Here is a 24,441-nt window from a genome sequence, read left to right as displayed (position 1 = left end):
TGGCCATAAAAAGAAACGATATATACTACAATGTGATGAACCTTGAAAATATTATGCTAAGTGAAAGAAACCAAACACAAAAGGCCACATGCCACATATTGCTTGATTTTATTTATATGAAATAGACTGGAAATTATACATTTTTTAAAAAGTATCGCTTCCACTGACATGAAGTAAAACCTTTAGGTAAAGCTTAAGAGATTCATCATCTCAGAGAGAGACAATGAATGGCAGGACCAAGAAAAGGGGGATGTTACAATTAGTTAAGTCCCATGTGAAAAGCATGAGTTCAGAAAGCCCTACTAATGTAGCAAGAAAGATATGACTACACTGGCTTAGGTTTTGGATCACATAACAGGATTCCAACTAAAAACAGATGGCATACTCTTCTTAGGATAACCTGAGGAAGGTTTATTTACAAAAGGGCTATTTCCAGAAGTGAAGAAGTAGAGAAATATAGGGGATAGCTCAATAACCCAGAGTACCAGCAGAGGCATTGCCACTCTAGGCAAGAGAAACAAGTGTGGCTCTAAGAACACAAAAAACAGAGAATGGTTTAAGAAAGGACTGTCTTGAAGAGCGGTGACTTTTTGTTGAAGGGCAGAGCCAGCATATGCCAACCCAGTATGGAAATAAATACCTTTGTCTCATTCCCCTCCCACTCTCTAATTTCCTGCTGAGGCTGGCCACTGCCCACCCCCACTACAACCCAGAAACCAAAAGGTGCAGGAGCCACTGATATAGTCCACACAAGTCAGTTTCCCAGGGTATAGAGCAGAGTAGAGAAGGGAAAAGAATGGAATTGAAAGAGCTAACAAACGTATCCAACAGGAAAAGTATTCCCAAGTCTCATGTCCCCTTCCCAGATATCCAGTCAAGAACCCCAAGCTATTAACTCAGTTCCAGATAGGTTAAGACTGTAATTCTGTCTACCCTGGAAAGCGAGTGAGTTTAACCTTACAAGAAGTACACCTGACCTTTGAACAACATGGGTTTGAATGCACAGGTCCGTTTATACATGGATTTTTTTTCCATGAGTGTATGTTATAGTACTACACCATCTGCAGTTTCTTGAATCCACAGATTAGAAAACTTTGATACAGAGGGTTGACTGTAAAGTTACACAAGGATTTTCAACTCCTGGAGGGTCGGCACCCCTAACCCCTGCGTTGTTCAAGAGTCAACTGTAAACTGAAACTACAGTAGTGATACTTTTGTATAAACTGTGATTATACGGATATATACATAGGTTCTGTAACTAATGAGCTGTGTTGTATATAATAATTTCCTTTTTTAAATGTTCAAACCACTTAAGAACACTTGATTTACTTAATTTTTGTCAGATTTATTCCATTTACACTTGTTGGACTTCTAGGCAGATTTTGTTAGATGTGTAAATCAGCTTTCTAGGAGTCTGATGCGCTTTAAAGAATCAGAGTTTTAAATTTGTAGTTAGAATTTTAATTAAACTTCTGAGTTAACTGAACATTAAGAGAAAATGATTCTTATTTTACATAAAAATTACTGTATTCATAAGTAAAATCTGTAAGTAAAGAGTAACAGCTTAAGAATAGTTAGGTTTACATGTATAGTAATAAATTGTATAGTAATTTACACATAAGTAATTGTGTAAATTTCTTCCAAACCTCAACAAAGGTAATAAATATTCTATTTACAAATGATATAAATTAAAACCACACAGGAAACATGAAAATAAAGGAACTTTTAAAAATCTCACATAAAATGCAACTACTGACAAGAAAGAAAGCTGATTTAATGCACTGCTAATAATGTATTTATAAATTTAAAACACACCCATTGGGGCTTCCCTGGTGACGCAGTGGTTAAGAATCTGCCTGCCAATGCAGGGAACATGGGTTCAAGCCCTGGGCCAGGAAGATCCCACATGCCGCGTAGCAACTAAACCCGTGCACAACTGCTGAGTCCTCATGCCACAACTACTGAGCCTGCGCTCTAGAGCCCGCAAGCCACAACTACTGAAGCCCACGTGCCACAACTACTTAAGCCCACATGCCTAGAGCCCGTGCTCCACAACAAGAAAAGCCACCACAATAAGAATCCTGCGCACCACAACAAAGAGTAGCCCCAGCTTGCCGCAACTAGAGAAAGCCCACACGTACCAACAAAGACCCAGTGCAGCCAAAAACAAATAAATGTATTAAAAATAATAAATTAATAAATAAATAAAACATACCCACTATTTATAGACTTCCCTGGTGGTCCAGCGGTTAAGACTCCGCGCTCCTAATACAGGGGGCCTGGGTTCAATCCCTGGTCGGGGAACTAGATCCTGTGTGCCGCAAGTAAGACCCAGCACAGCCAAATAAATAAATAAACAAGCCATTATGAATAGGAATAGAGAGGGAATCTACACACTAATAAGAGGGGCAATCCTCTAAGAAGATTTAATAAACTTGCATACACCTGAAAAGTAGCCCCAAAGTATATAAAGAAAAATATCTGTAATATGTGTTTATACAAATTCTCTTACAGTAAGTTAGACTACTTGTAGATAACCAGTCAACTTATAAATTGTGGCTTTTTATGAAAACTCTAAAATAGTGAGGTTTAAAATTTTTTAATTTACTTTTAAAGTAGAAAAAAAGATAGACAACCTCATTTTCTTATACCTCATGATATTACCTAAATATGTTTGAAGTTAAACTTTCCATAAATATTCATGATCAATAAACTACTCCCTGTCCTTCAGCTGCTCTACCTACACCACCCAGATCCCTGACATCTGCACAGTACTGTAACAGTAATCTTTCTGTAGGAGTATTTCATCATGTCACTTCTCTGCTTAACATCCTTTAATTAGTTTCCCATCAGCTATATAATAAAATTCCAACTCTTCAGCAGGACACAGCAGCAGGACACAGAAGACCCTTAATCTGGCTTGATTATTTCTCCAATCTCATTTCCTAATGTCTCTCCTCCCTGCCCTACCCCACCCCCAATATTTTCTATTATAACAATAACTAAGAACTTGTAATTCCTGAAACACAATCTTCTGGGTCAGGCTTCTGAGCCTTCATGTATGCTTTTCTTTCTACTAGAATGTCTTTCTCCTCCTAACAGTTTGGCAAATATCTAGTCATTCTTTACACCCTACTTAGGTATCAGTTCTTGCAAAAGTTTTCCCAGATCTACTTTCACTCTCCTTCCAAAACAAACATAATGACTACCTCTTACATGCTGTTTCTGAATTTTATTCCACTTTAACATAATTCTATTTCTGCATTTGTCATATCTTAAAGAGGTTGTAAAATAAGTTTTTGATCTGAAAACCGTTCTATCAGCTCATATTTTCCATTTCTACTCTAATATAATAGTTAAGACTTCCTTTAGCTATGAAACAAATGGACAAGAAAAAAAGGAAAAAAATAAAGGACTCACCAAAACAAATAGTTTTAAGATGAACACAATGAAAACAATCCCAACATGGCATACTTATTAAATAATGTCATAAATAATAGAAAGGAAAGCTTTATATACTAAGTGACAAAAAAAATGAAGCTGAATACTTCTTACATGAACGATTTATGACACCTTAATGACTAAACATGTTTTCTAATACATTCTACTTTTTATATTTCTATCCATTTTACAAATAAACATTTTAAAACATACCCTTTCTGATAAACAGGAACACTTTTACTAATTTCAAGTGGAATCAAGCTTGATTAGAAGATAACTCTTCATTAAATTCATTATCTTTTTCTAAGCAACTTATTTTTTTATTGAAGTATAGTTGATTTACAATATTCTGTTAATTTCAGGTGTTCACTAAAGTGAGTCAGTTATATATTTTTTTCAGATTATTTTCCATTATAAGTTATTATAAGATATTGAATACTGTTTCCTGTGTTATACAGTAAATCCTTGTTGCTTATCTATTTTATGTAGTTTGTATCTGTTAATCCCATACTACTAATTTATCCCTTCCCCCCTCCCTTTCCCCTTTGGTAACCATAAGTATGGTTTTCTATGTCTGTGACTCTGTTTCTGTTTTGTCTATAGATTCGTTTGTATTTTTTTTAATTCCATGTATAAGTGATATCATATAATATCTGCCTTTCCCTGTCTGGCTTACTTCACTTAGTATGACATTCTCTAGGTCCATCCATGTTGCTGAAAATGGCATTTTCATTCTTTTTTTATGGCTGAGTAATATTGTTGTGCGTGCGTGCGTGTGTGTGTGTGTGTGTGTATACACACATCTTAAACCAATCGTCTGTTGACGGGCATTTGGGTTGTTTCCATGTCTTGGCTAATGAAAATAATGCTGCTATGAACACTGGGGTATATGTATCTTTTTCAAATTACCGTTTTCATATTTTCTGGATATATGCCTAGGAGTGGGATTGCTGGATCGTATGGTAGCTCTATTTTTAGTTTTTTAAGGAACCCCCATATTATTTTCCACAGTGGCTGCAACTTACATTCCCAACAGTGTAGGAGGGTTCCCTTTTCTCCACAACCTCTCCAGCATTTACTATTTGTAGACTTTTTGATGATAGCCATTCTGACCTGTGTGAGATGACACTTCATTGTATTTTTGACTTGCTCTTCTCTAATGATTAGCCACATTGAGCATCATTTAATGTGCCTATTGGCCATCTGTATGTCTTCTTTGGAGAAATGTCTATTTAGGTCTTCTGCCCATTTTTTGATTGTGTTTTTTTTTCTGATATTGAGTTATATGAGCTATTTGTATATTTTGGAAATCAACCCCTTGTCAGTTGCACCATTTGCAAATTTTTTCTACCATTCCATAAGTTGTCTTTTTGTTTTGTTGACAGTTTTCTTTCCTGTGCAAAATCTTTTAAGTTTGATTAGGTCCCATTTGTTTATTTTTGCTTTTTTAAAAAATAAATTATTTATTTATTATTTTATTTTTGGTTGCATTGTGTCTTTGTTGCTGCACACGGGCTTTCTCTAGTTGCAGTGAGCAGGGGCTACTCTTCGTTGCAGTGAGCGGGCTTCTCATTGCGGTGGCTTCCCTTGTTGCAGAGCACGGGCTCTAGGCACGTGGGCTTCAGTAGTTTTGGCACGCTGGCTCAGTAGCTGTGGCTCGCGGGCTCTGGAGTGCAGGCTCAGTAGTTGTGGCATGCGGACTCAGCAGTTGTGGTGCACGGGTTTAGGTGCTCCGTGGCATGTGGGATGTTCCCGGACCAGGGCTCAAATCTGTGTCCCTGCATTGGCAGGCAGATTCTTAAACACCGCACCACCAGGGTAGTCCCTGTTTATTTTTGCTTTTATTTCTTTGCTTTGGGAGACCGATCTAAGAAAATATTGCTACAATTTATATCCAAAAATGTTTTGCCTATGTTCTCTTCTAGGAGTTTTATGGTGTCAAGTCTTATATTCAGATCTCTAAACCATTTTATGCAACTTATTTTTAAAGTATGTCAAAGCTTAAACATAAAAATAAAATCTTTTTGTAATATGCTCTAAGAAAATAGCCTTCAATGTTACTTTTATACATCAGAAGCATAAGGAGCTTTTCATAATCTATATAGCAATAAGATTTTTCATACAGTATAATTAGTAACATAAAATAAATTCTTAAAAATTTCTAAAATTCTTATTTCTGAGAAATCTTTGTCACAGTAAATCCTTCTTTTATATACAAATCACTTCTACACTATAGGACTATATAAACTAAAAGTCTTTGATGAGCAAGGACACCCACCTGGCTGACCATTTGTCATTTTCTTCAGGATAAGAAGCAGCTAACTATCTACCTTCTCAGTACTACAATACAGAAAATATTCTGCCTCCTTCCATAATAAATTTTGCTTCACTCAAATTTCTAGGTCCAAACCACCAGATGTACTGAATCATAAGCTATTTACAGAAATGCCAGGAACAACCTAAGTAAGCATTTTAACACCTTTGCAGGACACTGCAGTCCTAGCTAGAGATCAGCAAGAGCTTAGTCTATGTGCATAACCTGTATGGATAACACTTTTCAATTCTATGATACTGCAGCTGCAGTAGTACACGATTAAATCATGCTTAGTTTATAACTAACCCTGGAAAATTCACTGTTTGAAAAGACACAGCTCCACTTGGATTTACCTTTGTTCTACAAGATGTAACAGTTAGGGACTTCCCTGGTGGTCCAGTGGTTAAGACTCTGCGCTTCCAATGCAGGGGGTGCAGGTTCGATCCCTGGTTGGGGAACTAAGATCTCACGTGCTGCATGAGGCCGCCAAGAAAATAAATAAATAAAGGATGTAACAGTCTTTCTTCCTTTCCCACCCAGCATATATTTGGAAATTTTAAAAGCTACTAAATTAGGCATAGGTGCCCTAGCAACCAGCAACTTGGAAGGTAGAATGTAACACATTTATCTGTTTTGGATAAATTTTTATCTTGGTAGAAATGCTTTGGAATAAAAAAATAAAATAAATGAAAAACAACTCCTTCCTCCCATCCCCACCCCCTACTGCCCAATGGCTGGACATGTAATTGATCCTTAAGAGAAAATAGGAAAAACAAACAGTTGAGAGATCAGCCAGAAGGTGACATCCTAATTCTGCTGCCTATGAGACATATAGCCTGAAGCAAGTGACTTTGCTGCAGTTTCCCCACCTGTAAAATGGATGTGATAATAACATAAAACAAAATAATACAGTAAACAATAAAACTTGCCCTGCTTATCTCCCAGGACTGTGGTCAAGAATCAAATGAGATGATGTGCTTTGAAATTGCAAAGCACTCTGAAATTATATAATAGTATTAGTGAAGGCATATTTACTCAGTTAATTCACAGTTATTTTTTCCAGTAGCAATTCATACAGTGGCTCACAGATCTATAGGAGCTAAACTTCAAAGGTGAATAATATATTCAACATGCATTAGAAGAATCACATGTGATGATTTACATGGTTCTAATTTAATTTACATAAATTCATGGAAAGTCAAATGACAAAATAAGAATCAGAAGTCAAATGAGAAAATATTTGAAAAGATTATACTTGAAAACTTCACTAACATGGGAAAGGAAATAGCCACGCAAGCCCAGGAAACACAGAGAGTCCCATACAAGATAAACCCTAGGAGAAACACACCAAGACACATATTAATCAAACTAACGACCATTAAATTCGAATAAAAAATATTAAAAGCAGCAACAGGAAAGCAAAAAGTAACATACAAGGGAATCCTCATAAGGTTATCAACTGATTTCTCAGCAGAAACTCTACAGGCCAGAAGGGAGTCGCAGGATATATTTGAAGTGATGAAAGGGAAACACCTACAACCAAGATTACTCTACCCTGCAAGGATCTCATTCAGATTCAGCGGAGAAATCAAAAGCTTTACAAACAAGCAAAAGCTAAGAGAATTCAGCACCACCAAACCAGCTCTACAACAAATGCTAAAGGAACTTCTCTAAGCAGGAAACACAACAGAAGAAAAAGACCCACAAAAACAAACTCAAATCAATTAAGAAAATGGTAACAGGAACATACATATTGATAATCACCTTGAATGTAAATGGATTAAATGCTCCAACCAAAAGACACAGACTGGCTGAATGGATACTAAAACAAGACCCTTATATACACTGTATACAAGAAACCCACTTCAGACCTAGGGACACATACAGACTGAAAGGGAGGGGATGGAAAAAGATATTCCATGCAAATGGAAATCACAAGAAAGCTGGAGTAGCAATACTCACATCAGATAAAATGGACTATAAAGACCGTTACAAGAGATAAGGAAGGACACTACATAATGATCAATGGATCAATCCAAGAAAAAAACCTAACAATTATAAATATTTCTGCAGACAACATAGGAGCACCTCAATACATAAGGCAAATGCTAACAGCCATAAAAGGAGAAATCGACAGTAACACAAAAATAGTGGGGACTTTAACACCCCACTTACACCAATAGACAGATCATCCAGACAGAAGATAAATAAACAAACACAAGCTCTACATGACACAATAGACCAGATAGACTTAATTGATATTTTTAGGACATTCCACCCAAAAGCAGAAGAATACCCCTTCTTCTCAAGTGCACATGGAACGTTCTCCAGAGAACATCACATCTTGGGTCACAAATGAAGCCTTGGAAAATTTCAGAAAATTGAAATCATATCAAGCATCTTTTCCAGCCACAACGCTATGAGATTAGAAATCAATTACAGGAAAAAAAACTGTAAAAAACACAAATACATGGAGGATAAAAGTGCACTGCTAAATAACCAAGAGATCACTGAAGAAATCACAGGAGAAATTAACAAATAACTAGAAACAAATGACAATGAAAACACTACGATACAAAACCTGCAGGACACAGGAAAAGCAGTTCTAAGAGTGAAGTTTATAACAATTCAAGCTCCCCTCAAGAAATAAGAAAAATCTCAAATAAACAATCTAACCTTACAACTAATGCAACTAGAAAAAGAAGAACAAAGAAAGCCCAAAGGAAAGAAATCATAAAGATCAAAGCAGATATAAATAAAATAGAAACGAAGAAAACAATTGCAAAGATCAATAAAACTAAATTGGTTCTTTGAGAAGATAAACAAAACGGATAAACCTTTAGGCAGACTCATCAAGAAAAAAAGGGAGAGGATTCAAATCAATAAAATTAGAAATAAAAATGGAGATTACAACTGAAACCACAGAAACATAAAGGATCATAAGAGACTACTACAAGCAACTATATACCAATAAAATGCACAACCTGGTAGAAATGGACAAATTCTTGGAAAGGTACAACTTTCCAATATTGAACCAGGAAGACTTAGAAAATATAAACAGACCAATCACAGGAAACGAAATTGAAACTGTAATTAAAAATCTTCCAACAAAAAAAAGTCCAGGACCAGATGGCTTCACAGGCGAACTCTATCAAACATTTAGAGAAGAGTTAACACCTGTTCTTCTTAAACTCTTCCAAAAAATTGTGGAGGGAGGAACACTCCCAAACTCATTCTACGAGGCCATGATCACCCTGATAACAAAACCAAACAAAGATATCACAAAAAATGAAAATTACCTACCAATGTCACTGATGAACATAGATGCAAAAATCCTCAACAAAATACTAGCAAACAGAATCCAACAACACGTTAAAAAGATCATATACCAGGATCAAGTGGGATTTATCCCAGGGTTGCAAGGATTCTTCAATATATGTGAAACAATCAATGTGATACACTGTATTAACAAATTAAAGAATAAAAACCATATGATCATATCAATAGATACAGAAAAACCTTCTAGAGAAAATTCAACACCCATTTATGAAAAAACTCTCCAGAAAGTGTGCACAGAGGGAACATACCTCAACATAAAAAAAGCCATCTACAACAAACCCACAGCTAACATCATTCTCAATGATGAAACACTGAAAGCATTTCCTCTAAGATCAGGAAAAGACAAGGATGTCCACTCTCGCCACTATTATTCAACATAGTATTGCAAGTTCTAACTACGGCAATCAGAGAAGAAAAAGAAAAAAAAGGAATATAAATTGGAAAAGAAGAAGTAAAACTGTCATTGTTTGCTGATGATATGTCACTATACATAGAAAATCCTAAAGATGCCACCAGAACACTACTAGAACTAATCAATGAATTTGGTAAGGTTGCAGGATACAAAATTAATGTACAAAAAATCTGCTGCATTCCTGTACACTAACAACAGAAGTTCAGAAAAAGAAATTAAGGAAGCAATCCCATTTACCATAGCAACACAAAGAATAAAATACCGAGGAATAAACCTACCTAAGGAGGCAAAAGACCTGTACTCAGAAAATTATGAAACACTGATGAAAGAAATCAAAGATGACATAAACAGATGGAGAGCTATACCATGCTCCTGGATTAGAAGAATCAATATTGTGAAAATCACTATACTACCCAAAGCAATATACAGGTTCAATGCAATCCCTATCAAATTACCAATGGCATTTTTCACAGAACTAGAACAAGAAATTTTACAATTTGTATGGAAACACAAAAGACCCCAAATAGCCAAAGCAATCTTGAGAAAGAAAAACAGGGATGGAGGAATCAAGCGCCCTTGATTAAGACTATACTACAAAGCTACAGTAATCAAGACAATATGGTACTGGCACAAAAAGAGAAAAAGAGATCAATGGAACAGGATAGAAAGCCCAGAGGTACACCCATGCACCTATGGTCAACTAATCTATAACAAAGGAGGTAAGAATATACAATGGAGAAAAGACAATCTCTTCAATAAGTGGTGCTGGGAAAACTGGACAGCTACATGTAAACGAATGAAATTAGAACACTCCCTAACACCATACACAAAAATAAACTCAAAATGGATTAAAGACCTAAATGGAAGACCGAACACTATAAAACTCTTAGAGGAAAACACAAGAAGAACACTCTTCGACATAAATCACAGCAAGACCTTTTTTGACCCACCTCCTAGAGTAATGGAAATAAAAACAAAAATAAACAAATGGGACCTAATGAAACTTAAAAGCTTTTGCACAGCAAAGGAAACCATAAACAAGTCAAAAAGACAACCCTCAGAATGGGAGAAAATAATTGCAAACGAATCAACAGACAAAGGATTAATCTCCAAAATATACAAGCAGCTCATGCAGCTCAATATTAAAAAAAAACAAACAACCCAATAAAAAAAATGGGCAGAAAACCTAAATAGACATTTCTCCAAAGAAGACATACAGATGGCCAAGAGCACACGAAAAGCTGCTCAACATCACTAATCATTAGAGAAATGCAAATCAGAACTACAATGAGGTATCACCTCACACCAGTTAGAATGGGCATCATCAGAAAATCTACAAACAACAAATTCTGGAGAGGGAGTGGAGAAAGGGAACCCTCTTGCACTGTTGGTGGGAATGTAAACTGATACAGCACTATGGAGAACAGTATGGAGGATCCTTAAAAAACAAAAAATAGAATTACCATATGACTCTGAAATCCCACTACTGGGCATATACCCAGAGAAAACCATAATTCAAAAAGACACGTGCAATCCCAATGTTCACTGAAGCACTATTTACAACAGCCATATCATGGAAGCAACCTAAATATCCATCGACAGATGAATGGATAAAGAAGATGTGGTACATATATACAGTGGAATACAATTCAGCCATTAAAAGGAACAAAATTGGGTCATTTGTAGAGATGTGGATGGACCTAGAGACTGTCACACAGAGTGAAGTAAGTCAGAAACAGAAAAACAAATATCATCTATTAACGCATGTATCTGGAATCTAGAAAAATGGTACAGATGAACCAGTTTGCAAGGCAGAAAGAAAGACACAGATGTAGAGAACAATGTATGGACACCAACGGGGGAAAGCGGGGGGTGGGAGGTGGGATGAATTGGGAGATTGGGATTGACATATATACACTAATATGTATAAAATAGATAACTAATAAGAACCTGCTGTATGAAAAATAAATTAAATTAAATTAAAAAAAAAGAACCTGCTGTATAGCACAGGGAACTCTACTTCACTTTGCTGTACAGTAGAAACTAACACAACATTGTAAAACAACTATACCCCAATTAAAAAACAAAAACAAAAACTGGAAAACAAAGATTAAAAGTCAAAAAAAAAAAAACAACTCCCTAACACCATACACAAAAATAAACTCAAAATGGATTAAAGACCTAAATGGAAGGCCAGACACTGTAAAACTCTTAGAGGAAATCTTAGGCAGAACACTCTATGACATAAATCACAGCAAGATCCTTTTTGACCCACCCCTTAGAGTAATGGAAACAATAATAAACAAATGAGACCTAATGAAACTTAAAAGCTTTTGCACAGCAAAGGAAACCATAAACAAGACAGAAAGACAACCCTCGGAATGGGAGAAAATATTTGCAAACGAAGCAATTGACAAAGGATTAATCTCCAAAATTTACAAGCAGCTCATTCAGCTCAATAACAAAAAACCAAACAACCCAGTCCAAAAATGGGCAGAAGGGACTTCCCTGGTGGTGCAGTGGTTAAGAAGCTGCCTGCCAATGCAGGGGACATGGGTTCGAGCCCTGGTCCAGGAGGATGCCACATGCCACAGAGCAACTAAGCCCGTGCACCACCACTACTGAGCCTGTGCTCTAGAGCCTGTAAGCCACAGCTATGGAGCCCGAGTGCCACAACTACTGAAGCCCGCACATCTAAAGCCCATGCTCCAAAACGAAGAGAAGCCACCACAATGAGAAGCTGCACACCGCAACAAGGAGTAGACCCCACTTGCCACAACTAGAGAAAGCCCGCACACAGCAACGAAGACCCAATGCAGCCAAAAATTAAATTAATTAATTAATTAATTTTATTTTTTAAAAAATGGGCAGAAGACCTAGATAGACATTTCTGCAAAGAAGAAATACAGATAGCCAACAAATACATGAAAAGATCCTCAACATCACTAATCATTAGAGAAATACAAATCAAAACCACAATGAGGTATCACCTCACATTGGTCAGAATGGCCATCAGCAAAAAATGTACAAACAACAAATTCTGGAGAGGGTGTGGAGAAAAGGGAACCCTCTTGAACTGTTGGTGGGAATGTAAATTGATACAGCCACTATGGAGAACAGTATGGAGGTTCCTTAAAAAATGAAAAATAGAAGTATCATATGACCCAACAATGCCACTACTGGGCATATACACAGAGAAAACAATAATTCAAAAAGACACATGCACCACAATGTTCACTGCAGGACTACTTAAATAGTCAGGACATGGAAGCAACCTAAATGTCTATCAACGTTTGAATGGATAAAGAAGATGTGGCACATATATACAATGGAATATTACTCAGCCATAAAAAGGAATGAAATTGAGTTATTTATAGTGAGATGGATGGACCTAGAGTCTGTCATACAGAGTGAAGTAAGTCAGAAAAAGAAAAACAAATACCAAAAAAAAAAGAAAAACAAATACCGTATGCTAACACATATATGGAATCTTAAAAAGCAGTACTGATGAACCTAGTGACAGGGCATGAATAAAGATGAAGATGTAGAGAACGGACTTGAGGACACAGTGGGGGAAGGGAAGCCAGGATGAAGTTAGAGAGCGGCATTGACACATATACACTACCAAATGTAAAATGGATGGCTACTGGGAAGCTGCTTCATAGCACAGGGAGATTAGTTGTATGTTTTTTGAAGACCTAGAGGGATGTGATAGGGAGGGTGGGAGGGAGGCTCAAGAGGGAGGGGCTATGGGGATATATGTCTACATATAGCTGATTCACTTTGTTGTACAGGAGAAACTAACACAACATTGTAAAGCAATTATACTCTAATAAAGATGTGAAAAAGAAAGAAAAAAAAAGACGACTTAATGATAATCATTTCAATTACAGAAACCACTCCATTTATGAGTCTGTTCCCCTAAAAGTGTTTTTATCAGCTTAAAAACTTTTTAGGGGCATCTGGAAAGAGGATTTGAACAACCACTCCCTACCTAGTCAGTTGTATCACCTTGTCCATTCATCAATACAATTTCCTAAATTTCCTAAATTACAGGGGAAAGGGAACTTACAGAAATATTTTCAGATGAGACATAAAGCAGCTGTACAACTGAAGAAATTACTAATTTGTTAAATTCACTATTGTTTATTATCTAAACATCACATAAAATAATCACAACAAGAACTACATATTATAAAAAACTAGAGATAAAACAAAGTTTCTATATAAATGAAGCTAACTAGAATGCTATAAAATTATCAGTACTTAACAAAGGCACTTCCTGGAAACTTTTAAAGAAGTAATTCAAATATTAACACTAGGTGGCAGAAGGTTATATTATGTTCTTAATACACAGTTTAAATTTTTCAATAGAAACAATAAATTACAAGCCTGAAGCTTACAGTCAAAAATTTTTGAAAAATTGAGCTTCTCAGACCATCTATTTTAATTTTAACCTTTTTAAGATTTTATAACGTTGAAAAGCCTCATAAGAAAGAATAGAGAAGAACTGAATTTAATGGGCATCCTTTAAGATATCTCATCATAAGTCTACCTAGTCAATGAATTCAGATAAATAACTAAGAAGGCTTGATGGTAGACTTCCTCCTTTAAAGTGACTTTGAAATCTAATACTGCATCCTACACAGTTTGAAAAAAGCAGCAGCTATAAGGGCCAAAAATCTATGAATATAGAATATATTGCGTTCTCATTTCTCCTCCTATGCTGCTTTGTACTCTTATCCCTGGCATTTCTTCATCATTTGACATTTTCTCTTTTCATCCTTTGCTATTTTGATATCTATTTCTGACCACCTACTACATATGTTGGATTTTTAAAAAAACAACAAACATAAATTTAAATAGTAATCAAAATAAACAGAGTTGCAAACAACATAAAAATAGCGTTTTTTTTTGGTTGTTTGTTTTGTTTATGTTCTGCTTCTCCTCCTCCATGCTACAGCACGTGTACAGAGAAGGAAGTTGTGAATTATCAAAGAGGTGGTGATGGGGACTTACTTCCCTGGTGGTCTAGGGGTTAAGACTCTGTGCTCCCAAGGGGACCCAGGTTCAATCCCTGGTCAGGGAACTAGATCCCACATACCGCAACTAAAGACCGCACATGCCACAACGAAAAGATCCCACGTGCAGCAACTAAGACTGGGCACAGCCAAATAAATAAATATTTTAAAATAAAAAAAGAGGTGGTGATAATATCACTGAATTAAACAAATTTACATATTCTTCCTAGATTCCTTCCTGAAACTAATCAAAAAATGAAAATGGCTATCAAACTGTATGTAAATTAACTTTCCAGATTAGCAAGTAAAGCAGATTACAGCATGCCCATTTTAATTTAATTAACTTTTTTTGTGGAAATAATACCATTTTCTTGACCTTTCACACTTGTTTTTAAAATTCTTTTTTATCCTTATCAAAGAATTTTAAATTATTCTTCATATCTTTTTGTTCCTACCTTTAGATACAAGTCTAATTCATTACATTATATGACTTCAATACATCATAATCCTTTGGGGCCTCCATTTCTTTGTCTCTAAAAATAAGGATGTTGCTGGAGATGATATCTAACGTCATTTTTTTCTATACAATTCTATGATTCATTCCTTCACTGTACTTGCTAAATGTTCTACTAAGCAGTATGAAATAAATACAAAAATGTCTTACCTCCAAATTATAAAACAGTGCTAATCAAAAATGAAAGGAATTCATAAGAGTGTGAATATCCCAATGACAACTGAAGAAAGTTCAAATTCCTCAACCTGATACAATCTAATTCCAACCTTTTTCTACCTTACCTTCCACTATTCCTTCTTTTTAAATTGGAGTAGAGTTGATTTACAATGTTGTGTTAGTTTCAGATGTACAGCAAAGTGAATCAGTTATACATATATATATATATATATATCTCCACTCTTCTTTTTCTTTAGATTCTTTTTCCCATATAGGCCATTACAGAGTACTGAGTAGAGTTCCCTGTGCTACACAGTAGGTTCTTATTAGTTATCTATTTTATATATAGTAGTACGTATATGTCATTCCCAATTTATGCCTCCCTCCCTTATCCCCTGATAACCATAAGTTTGTTTTCTACATCTGTGCCTCTACTTCTGTTTTGTAAATAAGTTCATTTGTACCTTTTAGATTCCACATATAAGCAATATCATACGATAATATTTTTCTTTCAGTGTCTGACTTACTTCACTCAGTATGTTCACTGCAGCACTACTTAAAATAGCCAAGACGTGGAAGCAACCTAAATGTCCATCAACAGAGGAATGGATAAAGAAGATGTGGTACATACCATATATACAATAGAATATTACTCAGCCATTAAAAAGAACAAAATAATGCCATTTCCACTATTCCCTTTTCTACAACTGATTCTGCACCCAAGCTTCAATACTATTAGCCATATATGCTCTACTGCTTTGCCCTAATTCCTCGTCTGCTCATGTTCCATAATAGGAAAGTTGTTCTTCAGTTTTACAAGACAAAATCCTACCTATCCCCAGCTGCAGTTCCTGAAAAACTTCTAAGCTTACCTGGATCTCTTTTAGAGAGTAGAAAGAATATACAGTTTGGATTCAGACAGTTCTAGGTTTAAGTACTATTTTCAAATATCATTTGGAAAGTTATTTAGCCTCTTTAAGCCCTGTCTCATCTATAAAATGGTGATAATTTACCTATACATCATAGGGTTGTTGTGAAATTGAAACCGAGTGGGGCCCTGTGGGGTGCCTGAGCAAGGAGGCCCTTTTGTCCCCTGTTTCTTGTAGGCAAGACTGCAGCCTCCATGACCTTCCCTGAGTTCCAAAGGATGGATTCGAACAGTTGCTAATCAAGGGAGAAGCAGCCAAGAAACCACCTGAGGTAAGATTAAAGGGACCAGAGAAGCTCATCAAGATTAGGAGACTAACCACCTGAGACAAGATTAAGGGAGTCCAAGCCCTGTTCACACCCTAATCTTGTCAGAGACCCCACCCTTGAACCAATTATAAAACCCTTCATCAAATCCTCTGGGGTTGAGAGACAGTTTTTCAAGGCAGAAACCCAGTGTGTCTCCCTTTGCCTGGCAATGCAGTAAAGCTATTCTTTTCTACTTCACCCAAAACTCTGTCTCCACAATTTGATTCGGCACCAGTGCACAGAGAGGTCAAGCTTTCAGTAACAAAATGAATTAATACAATAAAAATACTTAATTTAGTGTCTGGCAAACAGCAGACATTTTCCGTACATAGTCCATGTTGGGAATTAGGACTGTATATGCTCAAAATTAATTCCCCTTCTTCATTACCTCCTCTGAACCCCAACATTACTCATTTCCTACTTTGTCTAATAGTTACTTATTTATACAAGTAGTCTATAAACTCTGAGAGCAGAAGCCATGTCTAACATATCTTAGAATTTTTCATGTCAAACACATCATGTACCCATAATGCACTCACAATATTTGTTAAATGAATTAAAAATACTGGAAAATAAAAGATACTACTTCATGATTAAAAGGGATAACAGCAATGCATCTGAAAGTTAATACAGAATATCATCCATCTCCTTCAACTAATGGAAAGTGAATATCAATAAGAACTGGAATGCCAAGTTTTCATCAATGCAAAATTTATACGTACATTCTTGTACTTTACATAAATTATTGCCATATCAATTACAATATTTTTTAAAAGTAACTGCCTAGAAAGTGGCCACTATCTACATAACACAAATAATCCTTCCTTTTCAGGAAAATAATTGTTACTAGATTAAAAAGGAAGAAGAAGAAGAAGAAGGAAGGAAGGAAAAAGAAAACCAACATTTTACCTGCATGATTTCTGAGGTTCCTTTAATGCTCAATTAAATTTTCTGCAATATACATGATGAACTGTAAGACTTTAATAAACAACCAAGTGACAAGCCAGAAAGAGTATACAACTTGGTTTTTCCAAATGAGTACTATACGTTCTCATTATATCATAATCTAAGATTGGCACATATATTTTTTGCTGGTATCAATGAGTAGATGATTAAAGCATTTACCAGACACTTTTCCCTTTATACAAGATGACTGTCTAATTGCATTGGGTGTGGCAGCAGCACTTGGAGGTGGTGATAGAGTAAGAGAAATCACCATTTACTAAGGCCTTATTATGTGCCCAGTATTGTTTTAAGCCCCTTAACACTTTATCTCATTTGTTCCACACAACAGCCTTACAAAATAGGTATTGTATTTTTCATTTTAAATGTGAGGAAACTAAGACTTAGAGAGGTTAAGCCATTTGTGAAATGTTATACAACTAATATGTGATAAAGTAAGGTTTAGAACCTACTAAGCATGGCAACTTTACTGCCTCCCTTAAATCTGTGTCTTAATTTTCTTACCACCTAACATACAAAAAAGAAAAAAACAACAACTAATAAACAAATACAAATATACTAAAGTAGAGAAAATTCTACTTTAACCAGAATTCCTTTTGGGGAAAGCACCATCTGTATTTATTTGTACTCTTTAATTGTTTGGAAGAAAACCCTTGATAAACTAGGGAAGAAGGTGAAATCCCTGACCCCTCCTAAGAGCTTGTAAATGTGGGAGAAATTGCCCTCCATGAGGTAATGGAAGAAATTTCCTTCTGTTACATAAAAAGGAAAGAAAAGGGAAGAAAGAAGAAGTTGAACACAACAGAGTGACACAAGATTACAGTTACAGGTAGATGGAATATAATCCCTCCTTTTGTAGCCCTTAAATCTTCAAGAAAATGTAAGTTCCATATCCAAGGTGCCACTGGGTGGGATAGAGCCTCTTAAATGAATACCAGAGCACAGAACTAGAGGGAGGAGATAAGCAAGGGAAAGCAAGAAACTGATGGAGAGGGCTTCAGGCTGTTAATAGCTATTGAATAGTTGAGATCCATGTTTTAGATGTGATTATGCTCTTTATTTAAATAGCAAAGGAAGAGCATATCATTTTCTCCTTTGAGAACCAAAACTGTCATTAAATAAGTAAGTGGGGAATTAGTCAATCATGCCCCCCTCCTCTTTTTTTCTTCCTTAAATTCTTACCTGTGATTTTCCCAAGGTTTTAAGAGAAAAAAGATGAAATCATTGGGACAAAACTTCTTACCTGCTACTTTGTTTCAAAACATTAGAAAACCATAGCAGTTTTCCTCAAAGATAAACTAAATCTTTATTTCAACAATTAGAAAACAAACACTTACATTAACTAAATGCCAAAACTATAAGGAAGAATGGCAGTACAACCATTTTTCATTGAGTTGATACCCATAATTGCTCAAATTGGGGGGAGGATAAAAAGGAAAGAAAAAAAAGCTAGGAAAACTCAATAGACCTAAAAACAGTATACTACAAATAGATTCTAAGGAACTAGGCTTTCCATATTGTACATTCATCTTCTACCAGTCAGTATTCTAGGGCCTAACATATATTATCTCATTTCGTACTCAAGCATAAGATAGGAGCTACCTATCTTATTATCTCTATTTTATAAGGGAGGAAACAAAGACACTCAATGATCAAGTAGCTTGCCTAGGGTTATAAACCAAGCAAGGACACAGATATAAACCCAGGCAATATAACTCCAAAAACCCTTCTCACAACTTCTATACTATGCTGCATTTTATTAGCATTTACAAAGTGATTTATATGTCTTCAAAGATTTAAGATCACTATTATATCTATCATTTTCTGAAAATATATTATAACACAGTTATGAAATTATGGTACAAAGTCACTAATATTTAGCTATTCAGACACATGGCTTTAAAAATGATAAATGCTAGAGCACAGGATAGGAAATAGTTAAACAACAGCTGTATAGTATGCTTAACTGCCTTGGGAATTAATGTCAATAGTGCAGACTAAGATTTTTAAGTAAGTGACATTAAATATGGGTGTTATATATACATATAATAGTTAAACCCTTAAAAGTAATGATCTAAAGGGTAAACTAAAGTTTATCTGACATTTAACAAATGAAAGTAAATAGCTGAAATACTTGCACACTCCACCTGTGATATTTCCTTGAACCATATTAATAATTACTTAACCATATCTCTAAGGGGAGGGGAAAAAACCTCCAATTTTTCTAAACTTGGTAGCTTCTTAAAAATGAAATGGAATTACATTTCATTTTTAAATGGAATTACAGTTCTGGGATGCAAGCCAATTTATGATGAACACCTATGGCATAATTTAAGGTTGATATAGTTTTATAAGGAAAAAGATGAACTAAATATTATACTCTTAAAAGGTGTTTTTAACCAAAAAAAACCCCACCTATTTTAAGAAATATTAATGAATAGGAAACTAATTTGCCAGTTTAATTTTAGACTGTACTTAACCTAAAAAAAAAAAAAGAAAAATAGTAAGACTTTAATAAAACTTGTTTGAGAGGAATCATTTCCTCAAAGTTAAGTAATAATAAATTCCTGATGTCATTGGGTGGCAAAGTATTCATACAAAGAAAGTACCTGCACACTTTTGGTAAGAAAACCTCATATTTCCCATGTGCAACTGGAACCAATATCATGCCAATTTGAAAGTATCTGTCTTTTATAAAGCTACAAAGCAGGATGCAGAAATGAAATATGCAGTTGAGTCCATAAAAAAAAAAAAAAAAGACTCCCTATCATTTTTCTCTATTTGGTATTCTCTAACAAATAAGCTATGGAAAATAAAATAAAAAGTGAATGGAAATTAATCTACTGATCATCAGGAAAGTAATATTAACATAATGATAATACTGAGAGGTTCCACTTGTTTTTAAAAAGTGAAGCTGTGATTTTTAAACACTAAAGCAAGCTTATACAGGTAGAAATACATCAAATGATTGAAAGAGATTATTCCATATATAAATATGATGGGGACTGGGCCTAGTCACTCAGTGAAGATAATACTGTTCTCCACAAATTAAAAAACAGAAGCAGAAAGGTAGAGGGCTGGTGGGGAATGTCAACCTTATTAAAATATTTTGTGCCACTGACTGTATATGTTATAAAAATGACACATTTGTATCCTAGATTACCAATAAGCATAACCAAATAGAATGATAAATCCAAAGGCAGTCTTTGAAAGAGCCCTTGCCCTCCTCAGATTGATCACTGGCTGCAGAATAATGGACAAGATACAGAAAAAAAGCCAAAAATAAGATTAAAAAAATAAAAAAGACTTTACCTTTCCAGACAGGAAGGCCAAGGGACTTATACAAAGCAAAAATAAAGACATATACTACAAGGGGAAAAAAAGCTTGATAATTAAATATAAAATGGATGAAAACTAATATCCTTATAATATGAAGTTTGGACTAAAGAAAAATTAGTAAAACTAAGAAGTTTGAACATGCTAGAAAAGGCAAATATTTAAGTACACACTATGCTGTGGACAAATAGCATGCTTAATTCCCAAAATCACTGAATAAAAAACTTAAATAGCTGACTGTGTATCTCAGGGAGTAGTACATTAATTAATTCACCATTACTTTAAAAAACTGACTTTGGGAGTGTTTAAAATCTTTTACCATGACAACTAAGCAATTCTTCTCAGACTCTAACAGCAATTCCACAGCTCTATTTTTAATTATATATATGTAATAGCTGTATATTTGTATATAAATATATTTTTATATATATTGGGACTTTAAAGTAGGCAATAGTTATTCACCACACTAAATCATGAATATTAAGGGTTTCAGCGTAGTAAATGAACAATTTAAGTCCAAGATAGATAGATACGTAGATATATATCTCTACAGACAGCTTTTTATATTGTTTTTATTTTTATTTATTTATCTTTCACATCAAAGAAGACATACAAATGGCCAACAAACACATGAAAAGATGCTCAACATCACTAATCATTAGAGAAATTCAAATCAGAACTACAATGAGGTATCACCTCACACAGGTCAGAATGGCCATCATCAAAAAATCTACAAACAGTACATGCTGGAGAGGGTGTGGAGAAAAGGGAACCCTCCTGCACTGTGGGTGGGAATGTAAATTGATACAGCCACTATGGAGAACAGTATGGAGGTTCCTTAAAAAACTAAAAACAGATTTTTTAAATAAAGAACACTAAGGCAAAAGTTGGAGAAATATCATGAATACAAAATTTTAAGGTACATCCAGTGCTGCAATGGGCTTTGTTATGACAGAAGTTTTTACACTCTACCTACTTTGGTCCAGCCCAGCAGCTGTGGCAAGTGGTGGTGGTGAATCAGAAGGAAGTGGCAGCTGCACATACTCTCCGGCAGCACAATAAATGCAGTCTCTGTGCCCCCTTGACTTCTCTCTCAGGGCCTCCCTCGACACAGAAAGCAAAAAGAGTGAGCAATGAGAAAGAAAGCCTGAAGCAGCTGCCTTGATCATTCAGATGCTGGTTGTAGCTCTCACACACAGACTTGTGTCTGAGTATCATATTCCATAGGCCATGCAAAGCTCTGAAGGAGGCCCTCTCTCTATGGAAGTAACCAAAGATGGAAGTAACCAAAGAGTCATCTACACACTTGAGCCAAAAACCTTGTCATTTTCCTAGACTATTCCTTATTCTCCACATGAAATCAGTTGCGAAGTCCTACCAATTCTATCCCTTAAATCTCTTGAATTCCTTCTCTTAACTCCATCCTCGCTGTTCAGACCTCTATTTTGGGCTCTCTATTTTTTTATTTTAATCTACTCAAAATCGATACATCCTCTACACTGCTGCCTTCAGAAGTGTTTTTCTAAAATATAAATCTTAATATGTCGCCTGTTAGAAGTTCTTCAACAACTCCCTATTACTAAAATTATATGGTCCAGAGCCCAGCTACAGAGAAAACAGTGGTTTTTCAACCTTGCTGTAAGACACATAGAAATAAAAAGGGGAAACCGTGTATCATTCAAAATACTTAATATGGCAAATAAGACTCTTCGTGATCTGGATCCCAACTAGTCTCTTGTCAATCTCTGTTACAAACTGTGCTCTAGTCAGACTGAACCACTTGTATTTCTATCAAAGATACCATGCTCTTTCAACTCTCCTCCTCTAACAGAATGGTCTTGCATGCTACTAGCAGACTTCAATTTATCCTTTAAATTCTACCATCTCTCTGAAGACTTTTTTGACCTTCTCCCATATAATGGTGTGCTTGCTTATCTGACAATCTCCCTCTCTGGAGGTCAGCTCCTGAGAGAGGAACCATAGATGACTGGTGTTCATAATTTTAGCAACTAGCACAATTACACTTAGTACACCTCAGAAGGAAGAAGAATCTTGGCACTTGGCACTGTCATGACTCTCCTGACTATACCTTTTAAATTCCCTTCAGTTTAAAAACTCATTTCAGAAACATCTGTGCCCTCAAGGCACTGTGAGATAAGGTAGGGTCGAATGCAGTGATGTAGGGAAACAAAAACGAGTAACAGGTATTCTCAGACTTAGAAGAACTTAAATTTTAGAGCGGAAAACAGACTCAAAAAGATAAAGAGGGAAAATAAATCTTTAGTAATAAGAATTTTGAAGGAGGATGTCTTCTTTAGCAAATAACCTGGGATTAACTGATGACAGTGTTTGTAACACAGCCAAAACTAAACACTGCCTCAATTATCTCTAATTTTTGACCTGGAAAAGGAATTAAGGGAGCCAGTTTTGCTTTACCAAGGCATGCTATATTTTTCTGACCTCTGAATGAAAACATTTTGGGTTTGAAGACTGAAACAAAATTTAGACCTTTTGGTGTTAGAAGGTTAGGTGTTTGTTTGGGGTTGAAAGAGGTTCCTGTCAAAATGTTTCCTAGCTTAGGAATCAGGGACCCTCTTGGATCCTAAACATAATAAATATTTATTTCAAGATTTAATTATAAATTGACAGGAAAGATGTGAAAGGTTTCCTTATAGTGTTCATATTTAAAATTAAACATACCTCTAACTTAACACACACCTCTACACTCACTATTACTACTCTAGATAGGCTCAAAAGCTCAAAATGTACTTCAGGAAAAGATATATTCTCAGGTCAAGGAAAAGTTCAAGACTCAATAATCACACAGCTTTGCTTATAGTAAGAATTACTGAGGATGACAGGCAAAACACGTGGCTTTAATGGAATTCAACAGGGAAAGGATATTCTTTTCAACAAATGATACTGGGACAATTGGGTATCTATGTCCAAAAAGATGAACCTGGATGCATATCAAACACCATACACAAAAATTAACCCAACACAGATCCGAGGTCTAAATGTAAAAGGTAAAATTATAAAACTTTCAGAGAAACATAGGAGGAAATCTTCATGGCTTTCAGTTAGGCAAAGGTGTCTTAGATATGATACCAAAAGAATAATCCACAAAAGAAAAAAACTGGTAAACTCAACTTTATCAAAATTCAATATGTTTATGCTACAAAAGAAAATGAAAATATAAACCATACTATGGTCGAAAATATTGACTAGTTAAATATCTACAAAAGAACTGGTTGGGAATTCCCTGGCGGTCTAGTGGTTAGGACTCATCGCTTTCACTGCAAAGGGTGCAGGTTTGATCCCTGGTTGGGGAACTAAGATCCAGCAAGCCGTGCAGCGCGGCCAAAAATTTTAATAAAATAAAAATAAAAAAGAACTGGTATCCAGAATATATAAGGAACTCATAACTTAATAAGATAAATGACTAATTTTTTAAATAGGCAAAATATGTGAATATCTCAACAAAGAAGGTACTTGAATGGTTAATAAGGATATAAAAAGATGCTCAACATCATTATTTATTAGGGAAATGCAAATTAAATCCACAATGGGATACCGTTTTCACCCACTAGAAAGGTTACAATCAAAATGACAGGTAATACTATCTCTGGACCATGCACACACCTGGGTAAAAGGGCAATAGTTTCTCCAAAATTTATTCTATTTTGGGGATTGGAAATGCTCTGCATCT

General features: G+C 35.4%; 1 protein-coding gene across 5 annotated transcripts in view; it reads right to left on the bottom strand.

Moving 5' to 3' along the window:
* The window catches only part of MNAT1 (MNAT1 component of CDK activating kinase), a 230,940-nt gene that overhangs the window by 47,623 nt on the left and 158,876 nt on the right, over positions 1-24,441 (bottom strand). Inside the window, exon 8 of one of the 5 annotated variants that reach the window (XR_016392185.1) lies at positions 2,216-2,311. The exons of 3 other annotated variants lie outside the window; for them this stretch is intronic. Coding sequence is in view for 1 of the 2 variants with exons in the window: in XM_089907782.1 (XP_089763908.1) it covers positions 6,222-6,228 (7 nt within the window). In the remaining variant the exon portion in view is untranslated. One more of the 5 variants, XM_089907782.1, reaches the window with a different exon arrangement.

This window comes from Delphinapterus leucas, chromosome 2 (assembly GCF_059928025.1).
Source record: "Delphinapterus leucas isolate spDelLeu-1000000601 "Yukka" chromosome 2, BTC_Dleu_Yukka2, whole genome shotgun sequence".
In the NCBI taxonomy this organism is placed as follows: domain Eukaryota; kingdom Metazoa; phylum Chordata; class Mammalia; order Artiodactyla; family Monodontidae; genus Delphinapterus; species Delphinapterus leucas.
The sequence above is the reverse complement of the archived record's forward strand: the minus strand, read 5'-3'. Positions and strand labels throughout refer to the sequence as shown.